The sequence below is a fragment of the Spermophilus citellus genome (assembly GCF_964194105.1).
Source record: "Spermophilus citellus genome assembly, chromosome: 1".
NCBI classification, from domain to species: Eukaryota; Metazoa; Chordata; class Mammalia; order Rodentia; family Sciuridae; genus Spermophilus; species Spermophilus citellus.
In genome coordinates, this window is record NC_138182.1 from 288,187,337 (window position 1) to 288,214,311 (window position 26,975).

The 26,975-nt window shown below is 59.3% G+C and overlaps 1 protein-coding gene across 1 annotated transcript in view; it reads left to right on the plus strand.

Annotated features, from left to right (window-relative positions):
* Positions 1–775: 775 nt before the first annotated feature.
* Positions 776–26,975, plus strand: part of TPPP (tubulin polymerization promoting protein) — a 35,177-nt gene continuing 8,977 nt past the window's right edge. Inside the window, exons 1-2 of the mRNA XM_081301641.1 lie at positions 776–890; positions 21,765–22,082. Of these exons, the coding sequence (XP_081157767.1) occupies positions 21,769–22,082 (314 nt within the window). The 5' untranslated portion in view covers positions 776–890; positions 21,765–21,768. The remainder of the gene's footprint in view (positions 891–21,764; positions 22,083–26,975) is intronic.

Sequence of the window (26,975 nt, forward strand, 5' to 3'; positions counted from 1 at the left end):
GGTGGCTGGAATCTGAGAGGGAGACGGAAGCTGGGTGGGCCAGTGCTTGTGGAACTGGACAGAGCCTGGATGTATGTCTTGGGTGGGTGGGGTCCTGCAGCCTGGAAGAGGGGGCTGTTCTAACCAGGAAAGGGGCAGAGGGGGAGGGAGGGTCCTGGTGCCAGGAGAAAGGGACAAAGCCTACATGAGACGGGGGACCGCAGCCAGCAGACTGAACATGGCTGGGGTCGGGGGTACTCAGTCAGGTCCACCAGAGCCACAGTAGTAAAGCCTTAAGGACCAAGGGGACCCTAGAACTCAGGCACTTCCTTGCTCCCCGCAGCCCAGAATCTTCTGCCCCGAAACCTTCTAAGGGCTGAGCGCTCCTCGCCCCACCCCACCCATGATCCCGAGGGTGGAGACCCCCAGGCAGGTGTCCTCAGAAAGGAGTGAGCAGAGGTCTCAGGACCAAGCTCTCACACAGGTAACCAGAGGCCGCCTGTGTCTCAGCAGAGCCCAAGCCTGCAAGCATGGGGCGCAGCCGCTGCCAGTGCCTCTCCCCTTCGGCGCCCACCGGGACTAGCCGCGCGCTCTAGCCGGAAGGCCAGGTGCGCCCCCGCCCGGCCTCCGCCGGGTTCCCACGCTCCGCGGACAGCCGCGCCCTAAGCCGAGCGGGCGCCGGTGGCCGGCGGGGCCTGCGCGGGAGGCCTTGTAAGGCATCGCGACCTCGCTGCTCGGTGAGCCGCGCTCGGGCCGGGCGGGGCCGCGGTGCGCTCGGGGCCGGGGCCGGGGGGCGGGGCCGGGGCGGAGCCGGCGGGAGGGGCCGGGGCGGTGGCGGTGGCGCTGCGCTCCGGCTTCAGGCGCAGGGCCGAGTCGCGGAGGCGCCGCGCCGCAGTGGCTGCATCTCCGAGGTAAGCCGGAGCATAGTGGGCGCTGTGCCAGGCCTGGGGCGCAGGTCCGGTGGGTCCGCGCGACAGAGTATCTGCGATTTCCCCGATGGCCGCGTGCGCACCACCTGCGACCCTCCCCCGGGCTGGGTCCTGGCGGGCTGCAGCCGCAGGAGCTGCGTGTTTCTCCTCCGGGGGGCGAGCGGGGCGGCGGCTCCAAGGACAGGTCCGCGACTGGTCCCCAGCGCGCGTTGTGGTCTGTCTTTGAGTCAGCTCACCGCGGTGGACCGAGGGCGCACGGCGGCCCTTCGCTCCAGGCCCCCCGCGCGGCGGCAGGAGCAGTGCCCGCCCACGGCAGATCCCCGACCGCCGCCGCCGCCAAGGAACCGTGGCAAATTCGGGCGCAGAGGTGTGAAACGAGGCCACGGTCTCGCGCGCGGAGGTGCGGAGGTGCGGAGGCCCGGCGCCAGCGTCCCCACCCTGCAGGTGACAGCGCCAGCAGCTCCGCAGATCCCAACGCGGCGGGCCCTCGGCTGTCCACAGGCTGCGCACCCGTGTCGCGGCCAGCGGGAGGGCGAGGGCTGCCAGGACGCCGCCTTCACGGCCCCAGCTTCTGCCCTGCCTTTGGGGGAGGACAGAGCTCCTTATTCTGCGGTTTCGGTTATGTAAATGAGGACCTTGAAAGGAGGCGAGGGGGACGCGTCGCGCCCCTTTGTGGCGGGTTGTTCTGAAGCTGCTGTCCCCGACGCTCAGGCGTCTTTCGGGAGGAGCAGACCAGCTGTCACGGACCCTAGGGATCGGTCCTTTGTGCGCGTGTTCCTGGGGGTGCTGATGAACCCGCGTCACTCTCACACACCCCTTCTGCCTCCGGACTACCCCGGCCCCCAGGGTGACGTGAGCCCACAGCACCGGGACCACTGGGGGGGGGGGTGTCTTGGTGGCGCAGACAGCACTGGCCCAGCCTGGAACTGGGTTCACAGACGCGTGTCGCAGCTGTGGGCTCCAGCCAGCCCCTCTCCCATCACATGATCCTGGAAGCACTTGGCGAGGGGAGGGGCCCTTCCCCTCTCGGTTGCTGCAGGGCGCCGCTGTGTTAGGGTGTGAGCGTCCCTAACAGAGAAGGGTCTGTAGAGCGTTATTTCCACAGAGATCCGCATCCACAAAGGCACTGCTAGGTGGTAGGCTGAGCGCTGCTGTCTGTGTTGGCAGAAGGGAAGGAGGTGGCGGGAGCCTGGTGCAGAGGCGAGGCCATGCCCTGGCCTCCATACTCACCTCCTGGTCCCCTCTCCCAGCTTCCCCTCTGATGCTGCAGTAATGACTGCTCCAACTATTACCCAGAGGAGAGTGCTCCCTGGAAAGAACTCCATCAAGAAGATTCAAACCACCCATCATCTCCCAGCTCCTCCCCAGCCCAGCAGAGGCTCAGATCTAGAGCTTTATGGGGAGGCGGCCTGCTCCAGAAGGCCTATTTATAGCTGCCCAGCATTGCAGAGGCCTCCAGCCTAGCTCAGGCGCCATGGCTGTGCCCACCCGGCCACCACCCTCCAGCAGGTGGAAAGTGCATACCATCCAACGCCTTGCTTAAGCAGAAGGCTTTCCTGGGAAGGAAGGGGTGGAGCTGCCCAGCCCCATCTGGGACTCAGAGCATGCCTAGCCCCAACCAACCGGCCACCATGCACGCTCCCTGGTGCTCAGCTTCTCCTGGGGAGAGAAGCCTCCTAAGTGCGAAGTGCCAAACCACAGCATCCCCCACCCAGGGCACCTCACCCAGGGCCTCTCCATCCATGGCAACCCATCCATGTCCCAGGGCACCCCCCACCCAGGGCATCCCCCACCCAAGGCATCCCCCACCCAAGGCATTCCCCACCCAGGGTATCCCTCACCCAGAGCATCCCCCCATCATCCCCCACCCAGGGCACCCCCACCCAGGGCACCTCCCACCCAGGGCATTCCCCACCCAGGGCATCCCCCCATCATCCCCCACCCAGGGCATCCCCCACCCAGGGCATCCCCACCCAGGACCTCTTCCATCCATGACCCAGGGAGGCGGGAGCCTGGCGAGAGGTGAGGCCATGCCCTGAGTGCCCCCCACCCAGGGCATCCCCCAGTCATCCCCCACCCATTTCACCCTCCACCCAAGACATTTCCCACCCATAGCAACCCCAGCCATGACCTAGGGGATCCTCGCCCAGGGCATCCCCACCCAGAGCACCCCCAATCCCTGTCAACCCACCCAGGGCATCTCTCACCCATGGCAATCCCGTCCGTGACCCAGGACACTGCCACCCAGGGCATCCTCTACCCACTGCAGCCCCCACCCATCCCAGATCAGCATCCCAGATCAGCAGCTCTCCTTAGGGAGGGAGCCCCAGTTCCTGGGAATGGCTTTGATCCATCCTCAGGGGTCCCCAGGAGGGTGCAGCTCTGTGACCAGCAGCCCTGGACTTAAGCCCACAGGAAGGTGGCTCACTAGATACAGCAGCTGTGCCCCTCTCAGTGCTGGGAGGGAGCTAAGCTGTGTGGGTCCACGTCCCCCTCCCTGTGCAGGACTGGCAGCAGCTCAGCTGTAGGCCGTCACTTAGGGTCTTCAGGTCCAGATGCAAGATGCTTTGAGAAAGAAACATGAGAGGCGTTTCACAAGACTCACAGCAGCTTGATGGCCGTCAGACAGTGTCTTCCAAGGCCTCTGGGTCTGAGAGGTGTCCCCTCTGCATGTGAATGTAGGTTGGCTTGGAGGATCTTCCCTCAGTGTCCTCCTCAGTGGCCTGGACGCCATCTTTCTCTGCCTCTGACTCGGCACCTGGAGGCCAGGTGGGTGTCAGAAGACAGGTGTCATGTGGGAGTGTCCCAGTCACCCTGCCCCTTGAGAGGATCTCCAACTGGCCTGCCTCTGGGCCTTTGCCTTCTCTGTACCTCTGGGGGGGCACTTCCTCTTCTGGCCTCAGAATCTAGAGGCTGCACAACAAAGTGGCGGAAGCTGTGTGGCTTGACCTGTCAGAAGCCCACTCTCCCCGGTCCTGAAGGCCAGCAGCCCAGCCTATCAGTGTGGTGGCTGACCCTTCTCTGGAGGCCCCAGGAGGCTCCTTCCTGCCCCTCCAGCTCCTGGGTCTTGGCGCCTGGCTGTGGCTGCCGCTCCAGCCTTACTTGGTTTCTGTGGCTCCCTCTGGGTCCCAGGAACCGTTACTTGTGAAGAACAGAATCTTCCTTCTCAGTGTCCTGAGGCTGGATGCCCAGGGTGGAGGCAGCGACAGCCGGGTGTCTGCCCGCAGTTGCTCTGTGCTTCCAGGACAGTACCTGGCTGGGGCACCCCCGGGAGGGACAGGCCCTGTGGTCTTTGGGATGCCACTCGGGCTCTCTGGACTTTGTGGTGCACCAATCCCTAAAGTGGGCAGATGTCTCCGAGGGGCTGTGCCAGCTCCAGCAGGGCTCAGGTGTGCAGGGCCAGGCAGACACCTCATGGTGGACACTGTTGGCCAGTGGGATGGGCATGTGGTCAGCTCCATCCCAGCAGCAGCTGCCAGGGCCAGGCAGTAGGAAGTGCATGAACCTGGGAAGGCCTCCCGACCCCAGCCTTCCCTCCCTCTGCCTTGGGGTCACAGCTGAGCTGGGAACAGTGGGCAGCGCTGGGTTTGGTGTCAGCTGTCAGGTTGCTCTGAAGGGCAGCAGCCCAGTCCTGGGGTCCAATCCCAGAAACCTATTTGAACCAGTGGCCCAGACTGTGTTCATGGGCAACCCTGGCCACCCCATGGCCCCAGGTCAGAACGGTTGCCTGGTGGACATGGGCTTTGGGACTCTGTGCTGTGTGCTCTGAGGGACACACACATTCAGAAAATGCCCAGTGTGTGCAGACTGCGGGGCTCTCCCTGCCTGGGACAGGGGTCTCTGCAGAGATGAGTGGCCACTCACATGGAGTGTCTGGGAGAGCGGGGTATGGGGGCTGTCATGAGCACAATAAACAATCACCAAAGGGCCATGTTGTGCCCAAGTGGACTTGAATAGAGAGCTGTGGGGCGGGGGTGAGCTCAGTCTCAAGGCGTGACCAGGCTCTGGACCGCCTTTGTCCCTGGGTAAGCCCTCCCTCCAGGCAGTGACAAATGATGGGACATTTCTGGACCCCATACAGCCAAGCCTTACCCTGACATTGGATGTGGGTCACCTCCTGTGGGCTCTGGGGAGAAGGAGGGAGGTGAGCTTCAGTGGGCCGGCTGCTTCTCTTGCCCCCGTAGGTGACTTTTCTCTGGGGTTCAGGCTACCATGGTCATTCCAGCCTGCTGTCCCTGAGCCCACCTTAGCTGAGAGAGCTTTCAAACCTGGGCCAGCTGGCTGGTGGTCAGGATGTGGGTCCTGTGCTCAGCCAGTGGGTCTCTTGGGGGTCTGCAGACTGTCGCATGCATCTGGGATCTGTCTCCTTCACACCCACCCCTCCCAGCATCCGGAATGGAGCCCAAGAACACTCAACAGTGGCCCATCCCTGACCAGCACGCTGCTGTCCAGAACCTGGAGGCTTCCCCTTGCCTCTACCCCTCCTCCTAGACCTTTCATCCTCTTCCCCCTCCTCCCCTTCCTCTTCCATTCTCCCCCTCCCTCTTCCATCCTCCCTCCTCCCCCTTTCTCCTCCATCCTCCCCCTCCTCCCCCTTTCTTCTCTATCCTCCCACTCCTCCCCCTTTCTTCTCTATCCTCCCACTCCTCCCCCTTTCTCCTCCATCCTCCCTCTCCTCCCCCTTTCTTCTCTATCCTCCCACTCCTCCCCCTTTCTTCTCTATCCTCCCACTCCTCCCCCTTTCTCCTCCATCCTCCTCCTCGTCCATCTTCCTCCTCTTCCCATTATCCCCCTCCTCACCCTCCTCCCCCGTCTCCTCCATCCTCCCCCTCCTCCCCCTCCGCCCCTCCTCCCCTCCTCCATCCTCCCCCTGTCTCCTCCATCCTCCCCCTTCTCCCCATCTTCCCTCTTCCTCTTCATCCTCCCCTCCTCCCCTGTCTCCTCCATCCCCCTCCTCCCCTCCTCCCCTCCTCCATCCTCCCCCTGTCTCCTCCATCCTCCCCTCCTCCCCTCCTCCATCCTCCTCCTCTTCCCCTTCAATTCCATCCCCTTCCTCTTCCCTTTCCTTTTCCATCCTCCCCTTCATCCCTTCCTCTTTCATCCTCCCTCTCCCCCTTCCCGTCCTCCCTTCTCCCTCTTTCTCCTCCACCGTCCTCTCCCCCCTCCTTCCCCATTCTCCCCCTCTTACTCTTCCTCCCTCATCCCTCCCCCTTCCTCCTTCCTGTCTGCACCTTCCAGCCCAGTGACATCCTGTGGCTGGCTCCTAGGGTCAGGGCTTCCAGATTCGTAGCGGAAGCGGCCTTAGGAGTATTTTCACCTGGGCACTGGGACTGGCCATGAGAAGCAGCTGCAGATCTGGTTGCAAGGTGTCTCCACCCAGGCCCAGTGAGCCCAGAGTGGGCCACTCTGGCTGCCAGCCGTGGTGGAGGGTGCCATGCCTAAACAGCTATAGAGGGTTCTAGCCACAGGGCATCACCCCTGCTGCACCTGGGAATCTGCTTGGGGTCCAGGACCACCTGACCAGAGCTGGGAAGAGCTGGAGTGGCTTGCACCTGCAGGGGTGCTCCAGAGGCTCCCTCATGACCCACCCACCCTGAAGGCCTTTCCACCCTCAGGGTCTGCAGCAGACAGCTTTCCTGCATGCATTCATAGCTCTAGATTCAGCACAGAAAAAGAGCTGGCCACAGGAGCCCAGCAGGGGCCTGACTGCAGTCAGCGCACGACAAAATGCTCACTGAAGGTGCTGGGTCATTCCAGGTAGAGCTGAGTGGGACCCTGGGGGAGCCGAAATATCAAAGGTCTGAGGCGCTCCACATTTGGCCCACTACTAGGCAAAGGACTAGATGGAAAACACGTGCCCGCCTCACCAAATATGCTCCTAAACACACGACTGGCCATAGTCATGGTACCATGCCACGGCACACTCCTGGTGTACTTCCAAGTACCTGGTCATATTCACTGTCACCGTCCTCCTCACCACTCCTGCTCTAGATCCAGGGACCTGGTCATACTCACTGTCACCTGTCCTCCTCACTACTCCTGCTCTAGATCCATACACCTGGTCATACTCAGTGTCACCATCCTCCTCAACACTCCTGCTCTAGATCCAGGCACCTGGTCATACTCACTGTCACCTGCCCTCCTCACCACTCCTGCTCTAGATCCATACACCTGGTCATACTCAGTGTCACCATCCTCCTCAACACTCCTGCTCTAGATCCAGGCACCTGGTCATACTCACTGTCACATGTCCTCCTCACCACTCCTGCTCTAGATCCAGGCACCTGGTCATACTCACTGACACCTGTCCTCCTCACCACTCCTGCTCTAGATCCAGGGACCTGGTCATACTCACTGTCACCTGTCCTCCTCACCACTCCTGCTCTAGATCCAGGCACCTGGTCATACTCACTGACACCTGTCCTCCTCACCACTCCTGCTCTAGATCCAGGCACCTGGTCATACTCACTGACACCATCCTCCTCACCACTTCTGCTCTAGATCCAGGGACCTGGTCATACTCACTGTCACCTGTTCTCCTCACCACTCCTGCTCTAGATCCAGGCACCTGGTCATACTCACTGACACCTGTCCTCCTCACCACTCCTGCTCTAGATCCAGGCACCTGGTCATACTCACTGACATCTGTCCTCCTCACCACTCCTGCTCTAGATCCAGGCACCTGGTCATACTCACTGACACCATCCTCCTCACCACTCCTGCTCTAGATCCAGGCACCTGGTCATACTCACTGTCACCTGTCCTCCTCACCACTCCTGCTCTAGATCCAGGCACCTGGTCATACTCACTGACACCTGTCCTCCTCACCACTCCTGCTCTAGATCCAGGTACCTGGTCATACTCACTGACACCATCCTCCTCACCACTTCTGCTCTAGATCCAGGGACCTGGTCATACTCACTGTCACCTGTTCTCCTCACCACTCCTGCTCTAGATCCAGGCACCTGGTCATACTCACTGACACCTGTCCTCCTCACCACTCCTGCTCTAGATCCAGGCACCTGGTCATACTCACTGACATCTGTCCTCCTCACCACTCCTGCTCTAGATCCAGGCACCTGGTCATACTCACTGTCACCTGTCCTCCTCACTACTCCTGCTCTAGATCCAGGTACCTGGTCATACTCACTGACACCTGTCCTCCTCACCACTCCTGCTCTAGATCCAGGCACCTGGTCATACTCACTGTCACCTGTCCTCCTCACCACTCCTGCTCTAGATCCAGGCACCTGGTCATACTCACTGACACCTGTCCTCCTCACTACTCCTGCTCTAGATCCATACACCTGGTCATACTCACTGTCACCTGCCCTCCTCACCACTCCTGCTCTAGATCCAGGTACCTGGTCATACTCACTGACAACATCCTCCTCACCACTCCTGCTCTAGACCAGGGACCTGGTCATACTCACTGTCACCTGTTCTCCTCACCACTCCTGCTCGAGATCCAGGCACCTGGTCATACTCACTGACACCTGTCCTCCTCACCACTCCTGCTCTACATCCAGGCACCTGCTCATACTCAGTGTCTCCATCCTCCTCACCACTCCTGCTCTAGATCCAGGGACCTGGTCATACTCACTGTCACCTGCCCTCCTCACCACTCCTGCTCTAGATCCATACACCTGGTCATACTCACTGTCACCTGCCCTCCTCACCACTCCTGCTCTAGATCCATACACCTGGTCATACTCACTGTCACCTGTCCTCCTCACCACTCCTGCTCTAGATCCAGGCACCTGGTCATACTCACTAACACCTGTCCTCCTCACCACTCCTGCTCTAGATCCAGGGACCTGGTCATACTCACTGTCACCTGTCCTCCTCACCACTCCTGCTCTAGATCCAGGCACCTGGTCATACTCACTGACACCTGTCCTCCTCACCACTCCTGCTCTATATCCAGGTACCTGGTCATACTCACTGACACCATCCTCCTCACCACTCCTGCTCTAGATCCAGGGACCTGGTCATACTCACTGACACCTGTTCTCCTCACCACTCCCGCTCTAGATCCAGGCACCTGGTCATACTCACTGATACCTGTCCTCCTCACCTCTCCTGCTCTAGATCCAGGCACCTGGTCATACTCACTGTCACCTGTCCTCCTCACCACTCCTGCTCTAGATCCAGGGACCTGGTCATACTCACTGTCACCTGTTCTCCTCACCACTCCTGCTCTAGATCCAGGTACCTGGTCATACTCACTGACACCATCCTCCTCACCACTCCTGCTCTAGATCCAGGCACCTGGTCATACTCACTGTCACCTGCCCTCCTCAACACTCCTGCTCTAGATCCAAGCAACTGCTCATACTCACTGACACCTGTCCTCCTCACCACTCCTGCTCTAGATCCAGGCACCTGGTCATACTCACTGACACCATCCTCCTCACTACTCCTGCTCTAGATCCATACACCTGGTCATACTCACTGTCACCTGTTCTCCTCACCACTCCCGCTCTAGATCCAGGCACCTGGTCATACTCACTGACACCTGTCCTCCTCACCACTCCTGCTCTAGATCCAGGCACCTGCTCATACTCAGTGTCTCCATCCTCCTCACCACTCCTGCTCTAGATCCAGGGACCTGGTCATACTCACTGTCACCTGTTCTCCTCACCACTCCTGCTCTAGATCCAGGTACCTGGTCATACTCACTGACACCATCCTCCTCACCACTCCTGCACTAGATCCAGGGACCTGGTCATACTCACTGTCACCTGTTCTCCTCACCACTCCTGCTCTAGATCCAGGCACCTGGTCATACTCACTGTCACCTATTCTCCTCACCACTCCAGCTCTAGATCCAGGCACCTGGTCATACTCACTGACACCTGTTCTCCTCACCACTCCTGCTCTAGATCCAGGCACCTGGTCATACTCACTGTCACCTGTTCTCCTCACCACTCCTGCTCTAGATCCAGGCACCTGCTCATACTCACTGACACCTACCCTCCTCACCACTCCTGCTCTAGATCCAGGGACCTGGTCATACTCACTGTCACCTGCCCTCCTCACCACTCCTGCTCTAGATCCAGGCACCTGGTCATACTCACTGACACCTGTCCTCCTCACCACTCCTGCTCTAGATCCAGGCACCTGGTCATACTCACTGACACCATCCTCCTCACCACTCCTGCTCTAGATCCAGGGACCTGGTCATAGTCACTGTCACCTGCTCTCCTCAACACTCCTGCTCTAGATCCAGGCACCTGGTCATACTCACTAACACCTGTCCTCCTCACCACTCCTGCTCTAGATCCAGGCACCTGGTCATACTCACTGACACCTGTCCTCCTCACCACTACTGCTCTAGATCCAGGCACCTGGTCATACTCACTGACACCTGTCCTCCTCACCACTCCTGCTCTAGATCCAGGCACCTGGTCATACTCACTGACACCTGCCCTCCTCACCACTCCTGCTCTAGATCCATACACCTGGTCATACTCACTGTCACCTGCCCTCCTCAACACTCCTGCTCTAGATCCAGGGACCTGGTCATACTCACTGTCACCTGTCCTCCTCACCACTCCTGCTCTAGATCCAGGCACCTGGTCATACTCACTGACACCTGTCCTCCTCACCACTCCTGCTCTACATCCAGGCACCTGGTCATACTCACTGACACCTGCCCTCCTCACCACTCCTGCTCTAGATCCATACACCTGGTAATACTCACTGTCACCTGCCCTCCTCACCACTCCTGCTCTAGATCCAGGGACCTGGTCATACTCACTATCACCTGTCCTCCTCACCACTCCTGCTCTAGATCCAGGGACCTGGTCATACTCACTGTCACCTGTCCTCCTCAACACTCCTGCTCTAGATCCAGGCACCTGGTCATACTCACTGTCACCTGCCCTCCTCAACACTCCTGCTCTAGATCCATACACCTGATCATACTCAGTGTCATCCTCCTCCTCAACACTCCTGCTCTAGATCCACGCACCTGGTCATACTCACTGTCACCTGTCCTCCTCACCATTCCTGCTCTAGATCCAGGCACCTGGTCATACTCACTGTCACCATCCTCCTCACCACTCCTGCTCTAGATCCAGGCACCTGGTCATACTCACTGACACCATCCTCCTCACCACTCCTGCTCTAGATCCAGGCACCTGGTCATACTCACTGACACCTGCCCTCCTCACCACTCCTGCTCTAGATCCAGGCACCTGGTCATACTCACTGTCACCTGTTCTCCTCACCACTCCTGCTCTAGATCCAGGCACCTGGTCATACTCACTGACACCATCCTCCTCACCACTCCTGCTCTAGATCCAGGCACCTGGTCATACTCACTGACACCATCCTCCTCACCACTCCTGCTCTAGATCCAGGCACCTGGTCATACTCAGTGTCCCCATCCTCCTCACCACTCCTGCTCTAGATCCACACACCTGGTCATACTCAGTGGCACCATCCTCCTCAACACTCCTGCTCTAGATCCAGGCACCTGGTCATACTCACTGACACCTGCCCTCCTCACCACTCCTGCTCTAGATCCAGGCACCTGGTCATACTCACTGTCACCTGCCCTCCTCACCACTCCTGCTCTAGATCCAGGCACCTGGTCATACTCAGTGTCCCCATCCTCCTCAACACTCCTGCTCTAGATCCATACACCTGGTCATACTCAGTGTCATCATCCTCCTCACCACTCCTGCTCTAGATCCAGGCACCTGGTCGTATTCACTGACACCTGTCCTCCTCACCACTCCTGCTCTAGATCCAGGGACCTGGTCATACTCACTGACTCCTGCCCTCCTCACCACTCCTGCTCTAGATCCATACACGTTGTCATAGTCACTGACACCTACCCTCCTCACCACTCCTGCTCTAGATCCAGGCACCTGGTCATACTCACTGTCACCTGTCCTCCTCACCACTCCTGCTCTAGATCCAGGGACCTGGTCATACTCACTGTCACCTGCCCTCCTCACCACTCCTGCTCTAGATCCAGGCACCTGGTCATACTCACTGACACCTGCCCTCCTCACCACTCCTGCTCTAGATCCACGCACCTGGTCATACTCACTGACACCTGCCCTCCTCACCACTCCTGCTCTAGATCCAGGCACCTGGTCATACTCACTGACACCATCCTCCTCAACACTCCTGCTCTAGATCCAGGGACCTGGTCATACTCACTGACACCTACCCTCCTCACCACTCCTGCTCTAGATCCAGGCACCTGGTCATACTCACTGTCACCTGCCCTCCTCAACACTCCTGCTCTAGATCCAAGCAACTGCTCATACTCACTGACACCTGTCCTCCTCACCACTCCTGCTCCAGATCCAGGCACCTGGTCATACTCACTGACACCATCCTCCTCACCACTCCTGCTCTAGATCCAGGCACCTGGTCATACTCACTGTCACCTGTTCTCCTCACCACTCCTGCTCTAGATCCAGGCACCTGGTCATACTCACTGACACCTGTCCTCCTCACCACTCCTGCTCTAGATCTAGGCAGCTGGTCATACTCACTGACACCATCCTCCTTACCACTCCTGCTCTAGATCCAGGCACCCAGTCATACTCACTGACACCGTCCTCCTCTCCACTCCTGATCTAGATCCAGGCACCTGGTCGTATTCACTGACACCTGTCCTCCTCACCACTCCTGCTCCAGATCCAGGGACCTGGTCATACTCACTGACACCTGCCCTCCTCACCACTGCTGCTCTAGATCCAGGCACCTGGTCATACTCAGTGTCCCCATCCTCCTCAACACTCCTGCTCTAGATCCATACACCTGGTCATACTCAGTGTCATCATCCTCCTCACCACTCCTGCTCTAGATCCAGGCACCTGGTCGTATTCACTGACACCTGTCCTCCTCACCACTCCTGCTCTAGATCCAGGGACCTGGTCATACTCACTGACTCCTGCCCTCCTCACCACTCCTGCTCTAGATCCATACACGTTGTCATAGTCACTGTCACCTACCCTCCTCACCACTCCTGCTCTAGATCCACGCACCTGGTCATACTCACTGACACCTGCCCTCCTCACCACTCCTGCTCTAGATCCAGGCACCTGGTCATACTCACTGACACCATCCTCCTCACCACTCCTGCTCTAGATCCAGGGACCTGGTCATACTCACTGACACCTACCCTCCTCACCACTCCTGCTCTAGATCCAGGCACCTGGTCATACTCACTGTCACCTGCCCTCCTCAACACTCCTGCTCTAGATCCAAGCAACTGCTCATACTCACTGACACCTGTCCTCCTCACCACTCCTGCTCTAGATCCAGGCACCTGGTCATACTCACTGACACCATCCTCCTCACCACTCCTGGTCTAGATCCAGGGACCTGGTCATAGTCACTGTCACCTGCTCTCCTCAACACTCCTGCTCTAGATCCAGGCACCTGGTCATACTCACTAACACCTGTCCTCCTCACCACTCCTGCTCTAGATCCAGGCACCTGGTCATACTCACTGACACCTGTCCTCCTCACCACTACTGCTCTAGATCCAGGCACCTGGTCATACTCACTGACACCTGTCCTCCTCACCACTCCTGCTCTAGATCCAGGCACCTGGTCATACTCACTGACACCTGCCCTCCTCACCACTCCTGCTCTAGATCCATACACCTGGTCATACTCACTGTCACCTGCCCTCCTCAACACTCCTGCTCTAGATCCAGGGACCTGGTCATACTCACTGTCACCTGTCCTCCTCACCACTCCAGCTCTAGATCCAGGCACCTGGTCATACTCACTGACACCTGTTCTCCTCACCACTCCTGTTCTAGATCCAGGCACCTGGTCATACTCACTGTCACCTGTTCTCCTCACCACTCCTGCTCTAGATCCAGGCACCGGGTCATACTCACTGACACCTGTCCCCCTCACAACTCCTGCTCTAGATCCAGGCACCTGGTCATACTCACTGACACCTGCCCTCCTCACCACTCTTGCTCTAGATCCAGGGACATGGTCATACTCACTGACACCTGCCCTCCTCACCACTCCAGCTCTAGATCCAGGCACCTGGTCATACTCACTGACACCTACCCTCCTCACCACTCCTGCTCTAGATCCAGGCACCTGGTCATACTCACTGTCACCTGTCCTCCTCACTACTCCTGCTCTAGATCCAGGGACATGGTCATACTCACTGACACCTGTCCTCCTCACCACTCCTGCTCTAGATCCAGGCACCTCGTCATACTCACTGTCACCTGTCCTCCTCACTACTCCTGCTCTAGATCCAGGCACCTGGTCATACTCAGTGGCACCATCCTCCTCAACACACCTGCTCTAAATCCAGGCACCTGGTCATACTCACTGTCACCTGTCCTCCTCACCACTCCTGCTCGAGATCCAGGGACCTGGTCATACTCACTGACACCTGCCCTCCTCAACACTCCTGCTCTAGATCCAGGCACCTGGTCATACTCACTGACACCTGCCCTCCTCACCACTCCTGCTCTAGATCCACGCACCTGGTCATACTCACTGACACCATCCTCCTCACCACTCCTGCTCTAGATCCAGGCACCTGGTCATACTCACTGTCACCTGTTCTCCTCACCACTCCTTCTCTAGATCCAGGCACCTGGTCATACTCACTGACACCTGTCCTCCTCACCACTCCTGCTCTAGATCTAGGCAGCTGGTCATACTCACTGACACCATCCTCCTTACCACTCCTGCTCTAGATCCAGGCACCTGGTCATACTCACTGACACCTGTCCTCCTCACCACTCCTGCTCTAGATCCAGGCAGCTGGTCATACTCACTGACACCATCCTCCTTACCACTCCTGCTCTAGATCCAGGCACCTGGTCATACTCACTGACACCTGTCCTCCTCACCACTCCTGTTCTAGATCCAGGCACCTGGTCATACTCACTGACACCATCCTCCTTACCACTCCTGCTCTAGATCCAGGCACCCAGTCATACTCACTGACACCGTCCTCCTCTCCACTCCTGATCTAGATCCAGGCACCTGGTCGTATTCACTGACACCTGTCCTCCTCACCACTCCTGCTCCAGATCCAGGGACCTGGTCATACTCACTGACACCTGCCCTCCTCACCACTCCTGCTCTAGATCCAGGCACCTGGTCATACTCACTGACACCATCCTCCTCACCACTCCTGCTCTAGATCCAGGGACCTGGTCATACTCACTGACACCTACCCTCCTCACCACTCCTGCTCTAGATCCAGGCACCTGGTCATACTCACTGTCACCTGCCCTCCTCAACACTCCTGCTCTAGATCCAAGCAACTGCTCATACTCACTGACACCTGTCCTCCTCACCACTCCTGCTCTAGATCCAGGCACCTGGTCATACTCACTGACACCATCCTCCTCACCTCTCCTGTTCTAGATCCAGGCACCTGGTCATACTCACTGTCACCTGTTCTCCTCACCACTCCTGCTCTAGATCCAGGCACCTGGTCATACTCACTGACACCTGTCCCCCTCACAACTCCTGCTCTAGATCCAGGCACCTGGTCATACTCACTGACACCTGCCCTCCTCACCACTCTTGCTCTAGATCCAGGGATATGGTCATACTCACTGACACCTGCCCTCCTCACCACTCCAGCTCTAGATCCAGGCACCTGGTCATACTCACTGACACCTACCCTCCTCACCACTCCTGCTCTAGATCCAGGCACCTGGTCATACTCACTGTCACCTGTCCTCCTCACCACTCCTGCTCGAGATCCAGGGACCTGGTCATACTCACTGACACCTGCCCTCCTCAACACTCCTGCTCTAGATCCAGGCACCTGGTCATACTCACTGACACCTGCCCTCCTCACCACTCCTGCTCTAGATCCACGCACCTGGTCATACTCACTGTCACCTGTCCTCCTCACCACTCCAGCTCTAGATGCAGGCACCTGGTCATACTCACTGTCACCTGTCCTCCTCACCACTCCTGCTCTAGATCCAAGCACCTGGTCATACTCACTGTCACCTGTCCTCCTCACCACTCCTGCTCTAGATCCAAGCACCTGGTCATACTCACTGTCACCTGTCCTACTCAGCACTCCTGCTCTAGATCCAGGCACCTGGTCATAGTCACTGTCACCTGCCCTCCTCACCACTCCTGCTCTAGATCCAGGCACCTGGTAATACTCACTGACACCTGCCCTCCTCACCACTCCTGCTCTAGATCCAAGTACCTGGTCATACTCACTGACACCTGTCCTACTCACCACTCCTGCTCTAGATCCAGGCACCTGGTCATAGTCACTGTCACCTGCCCTCCTCACCACTCCTGCTCTAGATCCAGGCTCCTGGTAATACTCACTGACACCTGTCCTCCTCACCACTCCTGCTCTGGATCCAGGCACCTGGTCATACTCACTGTCACCTACCCTCCTCAACACTCCTGCTCTAGATCCAGGGACCTGGTCATACTCACTGACACCTGCACTCCTCAACACTCCTGCTCTAGATCCATGTACCTGGTCATACTCACTGATACCTGTCCTACTCACCACTCCTGCTCTAGATCCAGGCACCTGGTCATAGTCACTGTCACCTGCCCTCCTCACCACTCCTGCTCTAGATCCAGGCACCTGGTCATACTCACTGACACCTTCCCTCCTCACCACTCCTGCTCTAGATCCAGGCACCTGGTGATACTCACTGACACCTGCCCTCCTCACCACTCCTGCTCTAGATCCAGGCACCTGGTCAGTCATACTCACTGACACCTGTCCTCCTCACCACTCCTGCTCTAGATCCAGACAGCTGGTAATACTCACTGACACCGGCCCTCTTCACCACTCCTGCTCTAGGTCCACACACCTGGTCATACTTAGTGTCACCATCCTCCTCACCACTCCTGCTCTAGATCCTTGCACCTGGTCATACTCACTGACACCTACCCTCCTCACCACTCCTTCTCTAGATCAGGACGTGGTCATACTCACTGACACCTACCCTCCTCACCACTCCTGCTCTAGATCCAGGCACCTGGTCACACTCACTGACACCTACCTTCCTCACCATTCCTGCTCTAGATACACACACCCGGTCATATTCACTGATACCTGCCCTCCACACCACTCCTCTAGATCCAGGCACCTGGTCACACTCACTGACACCTACCTTCCTCACCACTCCTGCTCTAGATCCAGGGACCTGGTCATACTCACTGATACCTGTCCTCCTCACCTCTCCTGCTCTAGATCCAGGCACCTGGTCATACTCACTGTCACCTGTCCTCCTCACCTCTCCTGCTCTAGATCCAAGTACCTGGTCATACTCACTGATACCTGTCCTCCTCACCACTCCTGCTCTAGATCCAGGGACCTGCTCATACTCAGTGTCACCATCCTCGTCACCACTCCTGCTCTAGATCCATGTACCTGGTCATACTCACTGATACCTGTCCTCCTCACCACTGCTGCTCTAGATCCAGGGACCTGCTCATACTCAGTGTCACCATCCTTGTCACCACTCCTGCTCTAGATCCATGTACCTGGTCACACTCACTGATACCTGTCCTCCTCACCACTCCTGCTCTAGATCCAGGCACCTGGTCATACTCACTGATACCTGTCCTCCTCACCTCTCCTGCTCTAGATCCAGGCACCTGGTCATACTCACTGTCACCTGTCCTCCTCACCTCTCCTGCTCTAGATCCAAGTACCTGGTCATACTCACTGATACCTGTCCTCCTCACCACTCCTGCTCTAGATCCAGGGACCTGCTCATACTCAGTGTCACCATCCTCGTCACCACTCCTGCTCTAGATCCATGTACCTGGTCATACTCACTGATACCTGTCCTCCTCACCACTGCTGCTCTAGATCCAGGGACCTGCTCATACTCAGTGTCACCATCCTTGTCACCACTCCTGCTCTAGATCCATGTACCTGGTCACACTCACTGATACCTGTCCTCCTCACCACTCCTGCTCTAGATCCAGGCACCTGGTCATACTCACTGACACCTACCCTCCTCACCACTCCTGCTCTAGATCCAGGGACCTGGTCATACTCACTGACACCTACCCTCCTCATTACTCCTGCTCTATATCCAGGCACCTGGTCATACTCAGTGTCACCTGCCCTCCTCACCACACCTGCTGTAGATCCAGGCACCTTGTCATACTCAGTGTCTCCTGTCCTCCTCACCACACCTGCTCTAGATCCAGGCACCTGGTCATACTCACTGACACCTATCCTCCTCAACAGTCCTGCTCTAGATCCAGGTACCTGGTCAAATTCCCTGACACCTCTCTTCCTCACCACTCCTGCTCTAGATCCACACAGCTCTCTGACACTTCCATCGCCTCTTTTTCAGGGGTCTGCAATGAATACACCTGGTTACTCTCCCCTAGTTGTGTGTGTTCTCTTGTCACTTTTTTTGGTTTTTGCTTCAGCATGATTTTTTTTAATAGTTTTGCTTCAGTGTTTTACTTCTGTAAAAGGGGGTCCGCATGATGCACTCTGGGCTTGTTTGTGTGCATGGACAGCCCTTTGAGGTTGGCATGGGGTCTGTGGGGGTGGGGGGTGTAAGAAAGCCTGCCTGGGTGCTGGAGGGTCCCTGGGCCCTGCGGGAAGAGCAGGCAGCCTGGCAGCTGCCCTGGGTCTCCTCCCACTTCGAGGTTGTAATTCCATCTGTCATCTGGCCTCCTCTGCCCTCCTCTGCAGATGCAAATCTGGTAACATAGTCTGGCCCCACACCCATAGATGCATTACCAGCTCGCATCCCCCTGACTCCCAAGAGAGGCCCGTGTGGAAGTTGGATGTAATCAGCCTCCACGCCGCCCTGGCCTGGGCCATCATCTCGTGTTGCTCACCTGCTCTTCTCTGGTCCTGAGGGCATGGTTTGGGGGCTGGCACAGAAAGAGGCATTTGGGAATGAGCACAGTCGGAGAAGGGCAGGGAACACATGCTGGGGAAAGTTCGTGTACGTTCCTCCTGCCTGGAGTTGCAGACTGGTAGGAGAGGGGTACAGGGTGCACACCTAGGGGTACAGAACATACTTGGAGTACAAGATACACACCTGGGTGGGTGCAGGACATACCCCTGAGGTTCAGGACACACACCTGTGTGCAGGACACACACCTGAGGTGCAGACACACACCTGAGGTTCAGGACACACACCTGGGTGCAGGACATATACCTGAGGTTCAGGACACACACCTGGATGCAGGACATACACCTGAGGTGCAGGACACACACCTGAGGTGCTGGACACGCACCTGAGGTTCAAGACACACACCTGGATGCAGGACACACACCTGAGGTGCAGGACACACACCTGAGGTGTGCACACACCTGAGGTTCAGGACACACACCTGGGTGCAGAACATACACCTGAGGTCGGACACACAGCTGAGGCTCAGGACACACACCTGAAATGCTGGACACACACCTGGGTACAGGACACACACCTGGGTGCAGGACACGCACCTGGGTACAGGACACACACCTGAGTTTCAGGACACGCAACTGGGTACAGGACACACACCTGAGTTTCAGGACACGCAACTGGGTGCAGGACACACACCTGAGGTGCTGGACACGCACCTGGGTGCAGGACACGAACCTGGGTGCAGGACATACACCTGAGGTTCCGGACACACACCTGGGTGCAGGACACACACCTGAGGTGCAGGACATGCACCTGGATGCAGGACGCACACCAGGAAAGGCAGGGAGGATGCCACTTGGGTCCAGCAGCATAGGGGGCCAGTGGGCAGGGGTGCAGGGAAAGGCTGTGGCCTCAGGCTCGGGCTGGAGAGGACACCTCTGCATGCCAGAACAGAGAGACTTGGGGGTCTTCACACAGCCACACTTAGGGTCTCTATTCTTGTTTAAACAGCAAAACAATGTTTTATCAGGTTTCTATGTGTTCCGGGTAATACGACCAGATGCACACCTGGCAGAGCCCGGTCACGGTCACAGGCTTGCCGTCTGCACACTGTCTGCTCCTGTCCCAAGCCTTCTGAGAACCTCAGGTGGGACAGTCCACCCTGCAGGCACTACTCTGACGTCAGCCACTCTGTCAGGCCCAGGCTCCCAGGGCTGAGGTTCAAGAGGCAGCTTTCCACACCCCAATGGCTCCTGTTCTCTATCAACCCTGGACTTTGCCGACCCCTGCCCAGGGCCCTGCAGCCTGTGCCGACACCCTGTCCCTCGTGGAAGCCAGGCTTCCTTCTCCGTGTAGCATGGCCAGATTCCCAAGCCCAGCTGTCTGAAACACCCGTGGCTCTCTATCCTGAGTGCAGCGTGGGTGGGAGTCCTCAGTGGGAAGTCTTTTGTAGAGTGGGCAAGGCCAGGTGCCCAGGGCTGCCCACAAGAGCCTGGCCCAGATCCCTGTGTCTCCCTGCTCTTTCCTGTTTGGAACCCATCCTCAGCCTGCCATCTGCTCACCATCTTGTGGGTTCTACTGCAGGAGAGTGGCCAGAGCCTGTCTGGTGGGTCCAGCCCTGGACTGTCCTGGTGCAGTGCTGTCCACAGGGGCCTGCATCTGCTGCGTTTCCTCTTCCATCCAGGTGAAACCCAGCACCCACCCTCTGACGGGCTTTAATTTACTGCTTGATGCTGTCACCTCACACCTGTCTGTCCCAGTGGGAGGAACCATGTGAGGAGCCAGTTTGTCCTCCTCATGTGGGACAGATTTGAAGGCTGGGTGGTTGAGGCTCAGATGACCACCTCAAATGCATGGTCACTGGCCGTAGGGCAAACCCTGGAGGAATGTGGGGACCCCTGGGTTTCAGACTTCAGGTCAAGTTCTAGCAAAGCTTCCAAATGACCTTGTCTCCTCATCCACCCCTGCTCCGGCCCCCGGAAGTCCTCCATTTTGGAATGACCTGGTACCTCCAGGTAGCATCTCCACCCAGCATGGCCATATTGTTCTCAGGAGGAGCAGGCTGGGGGACCCGCACTGGCCAGTCTGCAGCCCGGCCGCTGAGCCTCACCTGGGTTGCTCTGTGTTGGGGATTGGTGCACCTTGAGCTGGTAGGAGCTGCACCCTGCCCCATCTCGGGGCCAAGAGATATGGCCAAGCCTTGGCCACGCTGGCTCAGGGTGCTCCTGCCTGGAAGGGCCTGTGAACTTCGAGGTTCTGAGGCGAGCTTGGTGCTGACCCTAGACACTGCGTGCTGGTGTGGAGGATCACACTTTGTAGGGCTCGGTGTCCCGTTCTCAGTGCCTGTCAGCCTGTGGCACTGCTCCTCAGGGCTGGAACTGACCAGGTGCCACCCAGGGGACCAACAGTCTCCACAGTGGGGGCTCCACCCAGCCCTGCACCCCCAAGCCCTGCTGAGAGGTGGTACCACTCTGTCGATGTCATTGCCTGCTTTGGAGATCAGCATCCACAAGGTTCAGGGCAGCCGCTATCCACCAACCCCTGCACATGAGTCCCCTGCCCCGGGCCTGGGGGGCAACTATAGGCTCTGGGCACCTAGGCAGGCCTTGTTTGAATGTCTGCAGGGGCCACTCCCCTGGCAAAGCCCCCTCCGGCCTGGTCAGAAGGTTTGACCTTGAGCGTGGGATGCAGTAGCATGACTGGCCTGGGCCACCCTGAGCATAGTGTCCTCTCATGGTCCCCGCAGTCCCTGCAGCAGCACAGCCATGTGGCCCAGGGAGGCGGCAGGGCACCGAGGCTGGGGTGCTGGGATGGAAACTGCAGTGGGGCCTCACAGGTGGCAGGCACGGGTCCTGGAGCCAGGCTGCCACCTTCCTGGGCAGTGGGCGCTGGAGGGTCCTGGCCCCAGGAGGCTGGCCCCTCCAGCTGTTGCCACACGTGCTGGAGTCTCTGTCCTGTGGCTGGGCACCTGTGAGAGGCAAAGTGACCTTCTTCTCTCCTTCCTCCCCAGCAACATGGCTGACAGCAAGGCCAAGCCTGCCAAAGCAGCCAACAGGACACCCCCCAAGTCTCCAGGGGACCCTGCCAGGGACAAGGCGACCAAGAGGCTGTCACTGGAATCAGAGGGCGCCAGCGAGGGGGCGGCCGCTGCCCCAGAGCTCAGTGCGCTGGAGGAGGCCTTCCGGCGGTTCGCGGTCCATGGGGACACCCGGGCCACTGGGAAGGAGATGCACGGCAAGAACTGGTCCAAGCTGTGCAAGGACTGTCATGTGATTGACGGGAAGAACGTGACCGTCACAGATGTGGACATCGTCTTCAGTAAGATCAAGTAAGTGCACCGGGACCGAGAGGGAGCCCAGCTGCCCAGCCTCCAGAGCGCGGCTCCTGACCCACCACCCGGGGCCCCACCCGTCCTACGGTGGGGGCTTGGATGTGGCCTCTGGGGCATCTGGCCCTGGAGCGGGGTGAACTCTGCTCCGGGTCACAAACAGCTGCTGCACATTGAGTGAGGACAACTCAGATGGGGCTCAGGCCAGCCAGCCCTGTCCTCAAGGGGTGACAGCAGCCCACAGCCGGAAGCCGTGGGGCTCCCTTCTGTGACTTGGCAGGGAAGTTGAGCTGGTGGTCAGAGAGCAGCCGGCGGCTGTGCAGACAGCGCATGCGCACCGTGCTGCGTGCTCCGTGTGCTCCGCGTGCGCACCGTGCTGCGTGTTCCCTGTGCTCCGCGTGCGTACGCATGTGTGGGCGTGTGCGTCTGGTGCGCACCCTTTCAGGACGCTGGGAAGTGTGCCGAGGTGCCTTGCCCCTTCCCCTTTCCTTGGGCATCTCTGAGGCACCTGGACGACGGCTGGCTGCCACCTCCCCACTGCCACCCCCTAGGGAGAGCGGCATGCCCTGGCCACCCTCCTGCCCTGCACAGGTCCAGCCTGGACCAGCGCGTCTGCTTCAGGTAGTCTGTGTCCAGCCGAGGGTCCTCCTCCCACCTTCCCACTTTGCTGCCCTCCCTCCTGCCGGCCTTGGTGACTGAGGCAGGATCGTCAGACGCCGGGGTCCTGCTGGGTGGCCCTGTGGGTCTCCGTGGGTGCTGCTGGCTGGGACTGCCCTCCAGCCCTGGGTGGATGCTGAGGGCTTCACACGCCCAGTGCTCAGTGGCTGCTGTTTCCTGCCTCCGCTCAGAGGAGCAGTGGGCAGGGCAGGGCAGGGTGCGTGTGGTCCAGCTGGTGGCTCCGGGGCTTCCCCGACGAGGAGGCCTGGCTGGGTGGGTCCTTGGCTCATGCCCCTGTGAGAAAAGATGGAGCTGGTCACATTTGCCACCATTGCTCTGGGCCTGGGGACACGGGGACTCTGCTCCAGCACTAGGCTAGGGTTGGAGGGGAAAGGCCAGCTGGGGATCATATGGCCCAAGGCCCAGGCCCCCAGAAAGGGGCTCCATGGCAATTAGTTCTGCCAGCCCCAGTGCCAACCTGGCCTTTCCCTGTGTTCCTGGGATTCTGGGGTCTCTGTAGAGGAGGGGCACCTCTGAGCCAGCGTGAATCTAGATGAGCTTCCTGGGCCTACAGCCCATTGTGGTGGTCTGGGGGCAGTGGACAGTCATGCCAGAGGGGCCATGAAACCCACTCAAATGGGTCTCCAAACCCTTACAGTGGACTGCCTCCTTCCAGTCTCCCCCAGCTCCAGGGGCTGCACAGGACAGTCTGACCCAGAAGGAGAAGCTGGTAAAGCACCAGCCTCCTCGTGGAGCCTGGGAGCCCACCTGGTGAGCAGGTCTCTCTGATGGGAGTCGAGGCTTGGGTTCCTGCCCACCCTCCTCCATGGCAGCTCAGGCTGGTTTCCTCCTGGGGTCTGGTGGTCTGGGGCCAGGATGTGAGGAGGCTGTGGCAGCTCCTGGGCCTGTGGTCATTCTGCCCTGCCATCCACCAAGGAGCCTCTGGGTCCAGCCCCACCTTCCCAGACCCACTCACTGCCTCCAGGCCTAGGCCTACCCTCTGACGGCACCAGCTCCAGAGGCACCCAGCCCTGCTTGGGAAAGGCCTCACTGGGACCCCCTGTGCATCCTGGACAGCAGCCCCTGTGCTTCTCCCAACTCTTTTTTTGGGGGGTGGGGAGGTACCAGAGATTGAATTCAGGGGCACTTGACCACTGAGGCACCTCTCAGCCCTATTTTGCATTTTATTTAGAGACAGGGTCTCACTCAGTTGCTTAGTGCCTCACTTTTGCTGAGGCTGGCTTTGGTCTCGCGATCCTCCTGCCTCAGCCTGCTGAGCTGCTGGGATTACAGGCGTGCACCACTGTGCCCGGCCTCTTCTCCCAACTCTTGCTTCTGCACGGGTCCTGTGCACCAGGTGGCTGTGGCAGCACTGGCTGGGGCCTCACTGCTGTCCACTGCTACCTCCAGAGGTGGGGGCAGTGAGAACCTGGGAGGCATGACCACAGGTGGGAGCTGATTCTTCCGTGGGACAAGCCAGGAAGGCCAGGGTCTTGGGGACAGCTCGGAAGGACCCAGAGGCATGCTTGTCCTGGTGCAGCCAGTTTCAGCCCCCAGGCCCCCCAGCTGCCCACAGCTGCAGCTCCTTTGAGGCCGATCTGGGTGCTCGGTGCTTGCTGCCCCCTGGTTCCCTCGGATCCCAGCAAGGCCAGGGGACAGGCTCCCCACGAGCCCCAGCTGGGGAGACTTCCCTGGGCTCTTGGGCTCCTGTGTTTCCTGGGGCTTGTCATGGGCTTGGGTCTGTCTGTTCCCTGGAGGCAACATGCGGCCTCCTTGTAGCAACTGGACTTGCCAGTTAGGTTTGAGTGGACGGTCCCAGGCAGGGATAGGCAGGTCCTGGTCACCAAGTCTGCTCTGGCAGGTGGGCTAGCTGTGGGCAAGGGCACTGACCTGGACTGTGCCCAGATGATCTGGGGCCAGGGCCTCTGGCACAGGCACTGCCCTCACCCTGTGCCCAGAGCTCTTGCTTGGCTAAGTGGCTGTGCCGTGATGCCAGCCCAGGGAGGGACTGGGTCAGCTGTGAAGAGGGGCAGCCGCCTCCCGTGGGGCTTGCTGTGGCTGGAGAGCCCAGCCAGGCCAGGCAGGGCTGGCTCCTGAGCACGGCGAGGCCCCTGTCCCCAGTGCTCTCCGCTGGCAGCTGTCTTGTGAAGCCCCCTCCGCTCCCCCAGGCCCTGCAGCCTGCTCCGGCATGGACTGTGGATGTGCGAGAACCCCTCGGGGCAGGCCAGCTGGCCCATGGTGCTCCACTCAGCGTGCCCTCTGGTGTCTTCAGTGAGCCCAGTGTGTCCAGGGTAGTCGGGAGCAGATCCAGGAGCAAGGAGGCCGGAGATGTGCTCAGGGGGCAGCTTCCAGGTGGCTAGGTGAGAGGTGGGAAGCAGTGGCCTTTCCAGGGGGCATCCAGTCCTTCTGTGGGAAACTGCCTCCCGGTTGCTGCCCATGTGCCCACGCACGGGCATGGAGCGTGGCCGCCTCCCAGGGGGCGGCCAGGGTGCTGGTGCCTCATTCCCTGGAAAGGGCTCCAGAGGCTGGGCATGGCAATCCCGTGTGAAGGGACATGCGGCCTTCCTGCCCCTGGGGCCACTGCAGACTGAGGCTGGGCCCTACTCCAAGGCATGTCCCACGCTGCCATAGACCCCAGGCTGCCCAGGGAACTCAGGGTGCCCCTGCCCTGGAGGTCAGGGTCTGGGGATATGGCCAGATGCAGCCCAAGCCCAGATAGTGCCGAGGTCCCGACATGGCCCCAGGTGGCTGGGCGGTCAGTGCGCAGGGCCCGTGGGCACACTGTGTGCCTCCATAGCTGGTTCAGCAGACAGATGGCCAGGACAAGAGCCTGGCTAGGCCCAGGGCTCTGGCTCCCTCTCTGCCTGAGGATCATGGGGTCTCCCTTGGGGTGCCCCCCACCCTGGGACTGTCCTTCCCACATGCAACCTGGATTCTGCTGGGTCTCTGTGACCTGGGCCTACCAAGTAGGTCCCTGTCCCTATATCAGGCAGGTCCCCTCCCCTCCCAGGGTGCAGGACCGAGAAACCTAAACTCTCTCCCTGTCCTTGGGGAGAGGGAGACTGGCCTGGCAGGGTTGTGGGGGGACAGCAAGGCCAGGGGAAGAATGTCCTGGGACAGGGTGTTGGGGTCTTGCAGAAAGGCTAGAGAAGTGGGGTCAGGGGATGGCCAGGGTTTTCCCGGAAACCACGGGGTGCTGACAGGCTGTGTGTGCTCGGCACTTAGAAGTGGTGTCCACAGCCCTCCAGGGCAGCCGGGAGCTTTCACCTCCAGGGCTTGGGGACCCCGAGGAAGCCCTTAGGTACCGCCAGGAAGTTGCTGACTGACAAGGCTTGGGAGAGAAAAAGTCCACTATTTCTGTTTTCAGGGCAGGTTGCCATGGCTCCGCGGGCGTGGCGCCAGCTGGGGTATCTGCAGCCTTTGTTTGGGTCCCTGTCGCCATGGCAGCGCTTGTTTGTTTTGATGTTACTATGTGTTAAATTTTAAACAAGTTTCTCTCAGCTCTCTGCCAGCTTTATTGAAGACTACTGTTAACCTAGACACCCTCCTGCCCAGAGCTCGGCTGGCCTGACTCTAAATGGTTAATGGAGACCTCAGGCAGGCCCAGGGTGGGGTCCTTGGGCCCTGAGGCATGGACCACAGGTCTGTGTGTGCCTGCTTGTGCCTGGGCAGGGTGCGTGGGAGCCACAGGGTCTGCTGCCACCTGCCTTGAACACCGTGCTGCCAGGTGGGGAGGCCGAGGGCCAGACTTGTTGACTGGGTGTGTGGCCTGCAGTCAGGGCTCACCACTTCCCACCAACAGTGGGGGCTGTGTGATGGCCAGTCTGCCCTCTGTAGGGCCAGTGCCCACTGTAGAGAGCAGGGTCGGGCCTCCAGGGCTTGCTGGCTGCCGCTAGTATGGGTAGCTGCCTGATGCCAGCCATATACCATGCCCAGCTGGACCTAAAGGACATCGTCTGAAGTCTGCAGACAGCTGGGCACAGGTCCCAGAAGCAGGCCCAGGCCCCAGGAGAGCCCCAGCCAGGTGTGTGGCAGGGGGGGCAGATGCTGGGTGCTCTCAGTATGCCTACACATCCCGGAAAGCCAGGAGACACCAGCCCTGCTCACCTCGGCACCCACCCTGGAGTGCCCCCCTCCTCAGGCTCTGCTTACTGGGCCTGGGGAGCAGGCAGGGCTGACAGGGCATGGGGCAAGACCCAGGATCTGGGTTCCAGGAGCGTGGCCTCCCTTCCCATT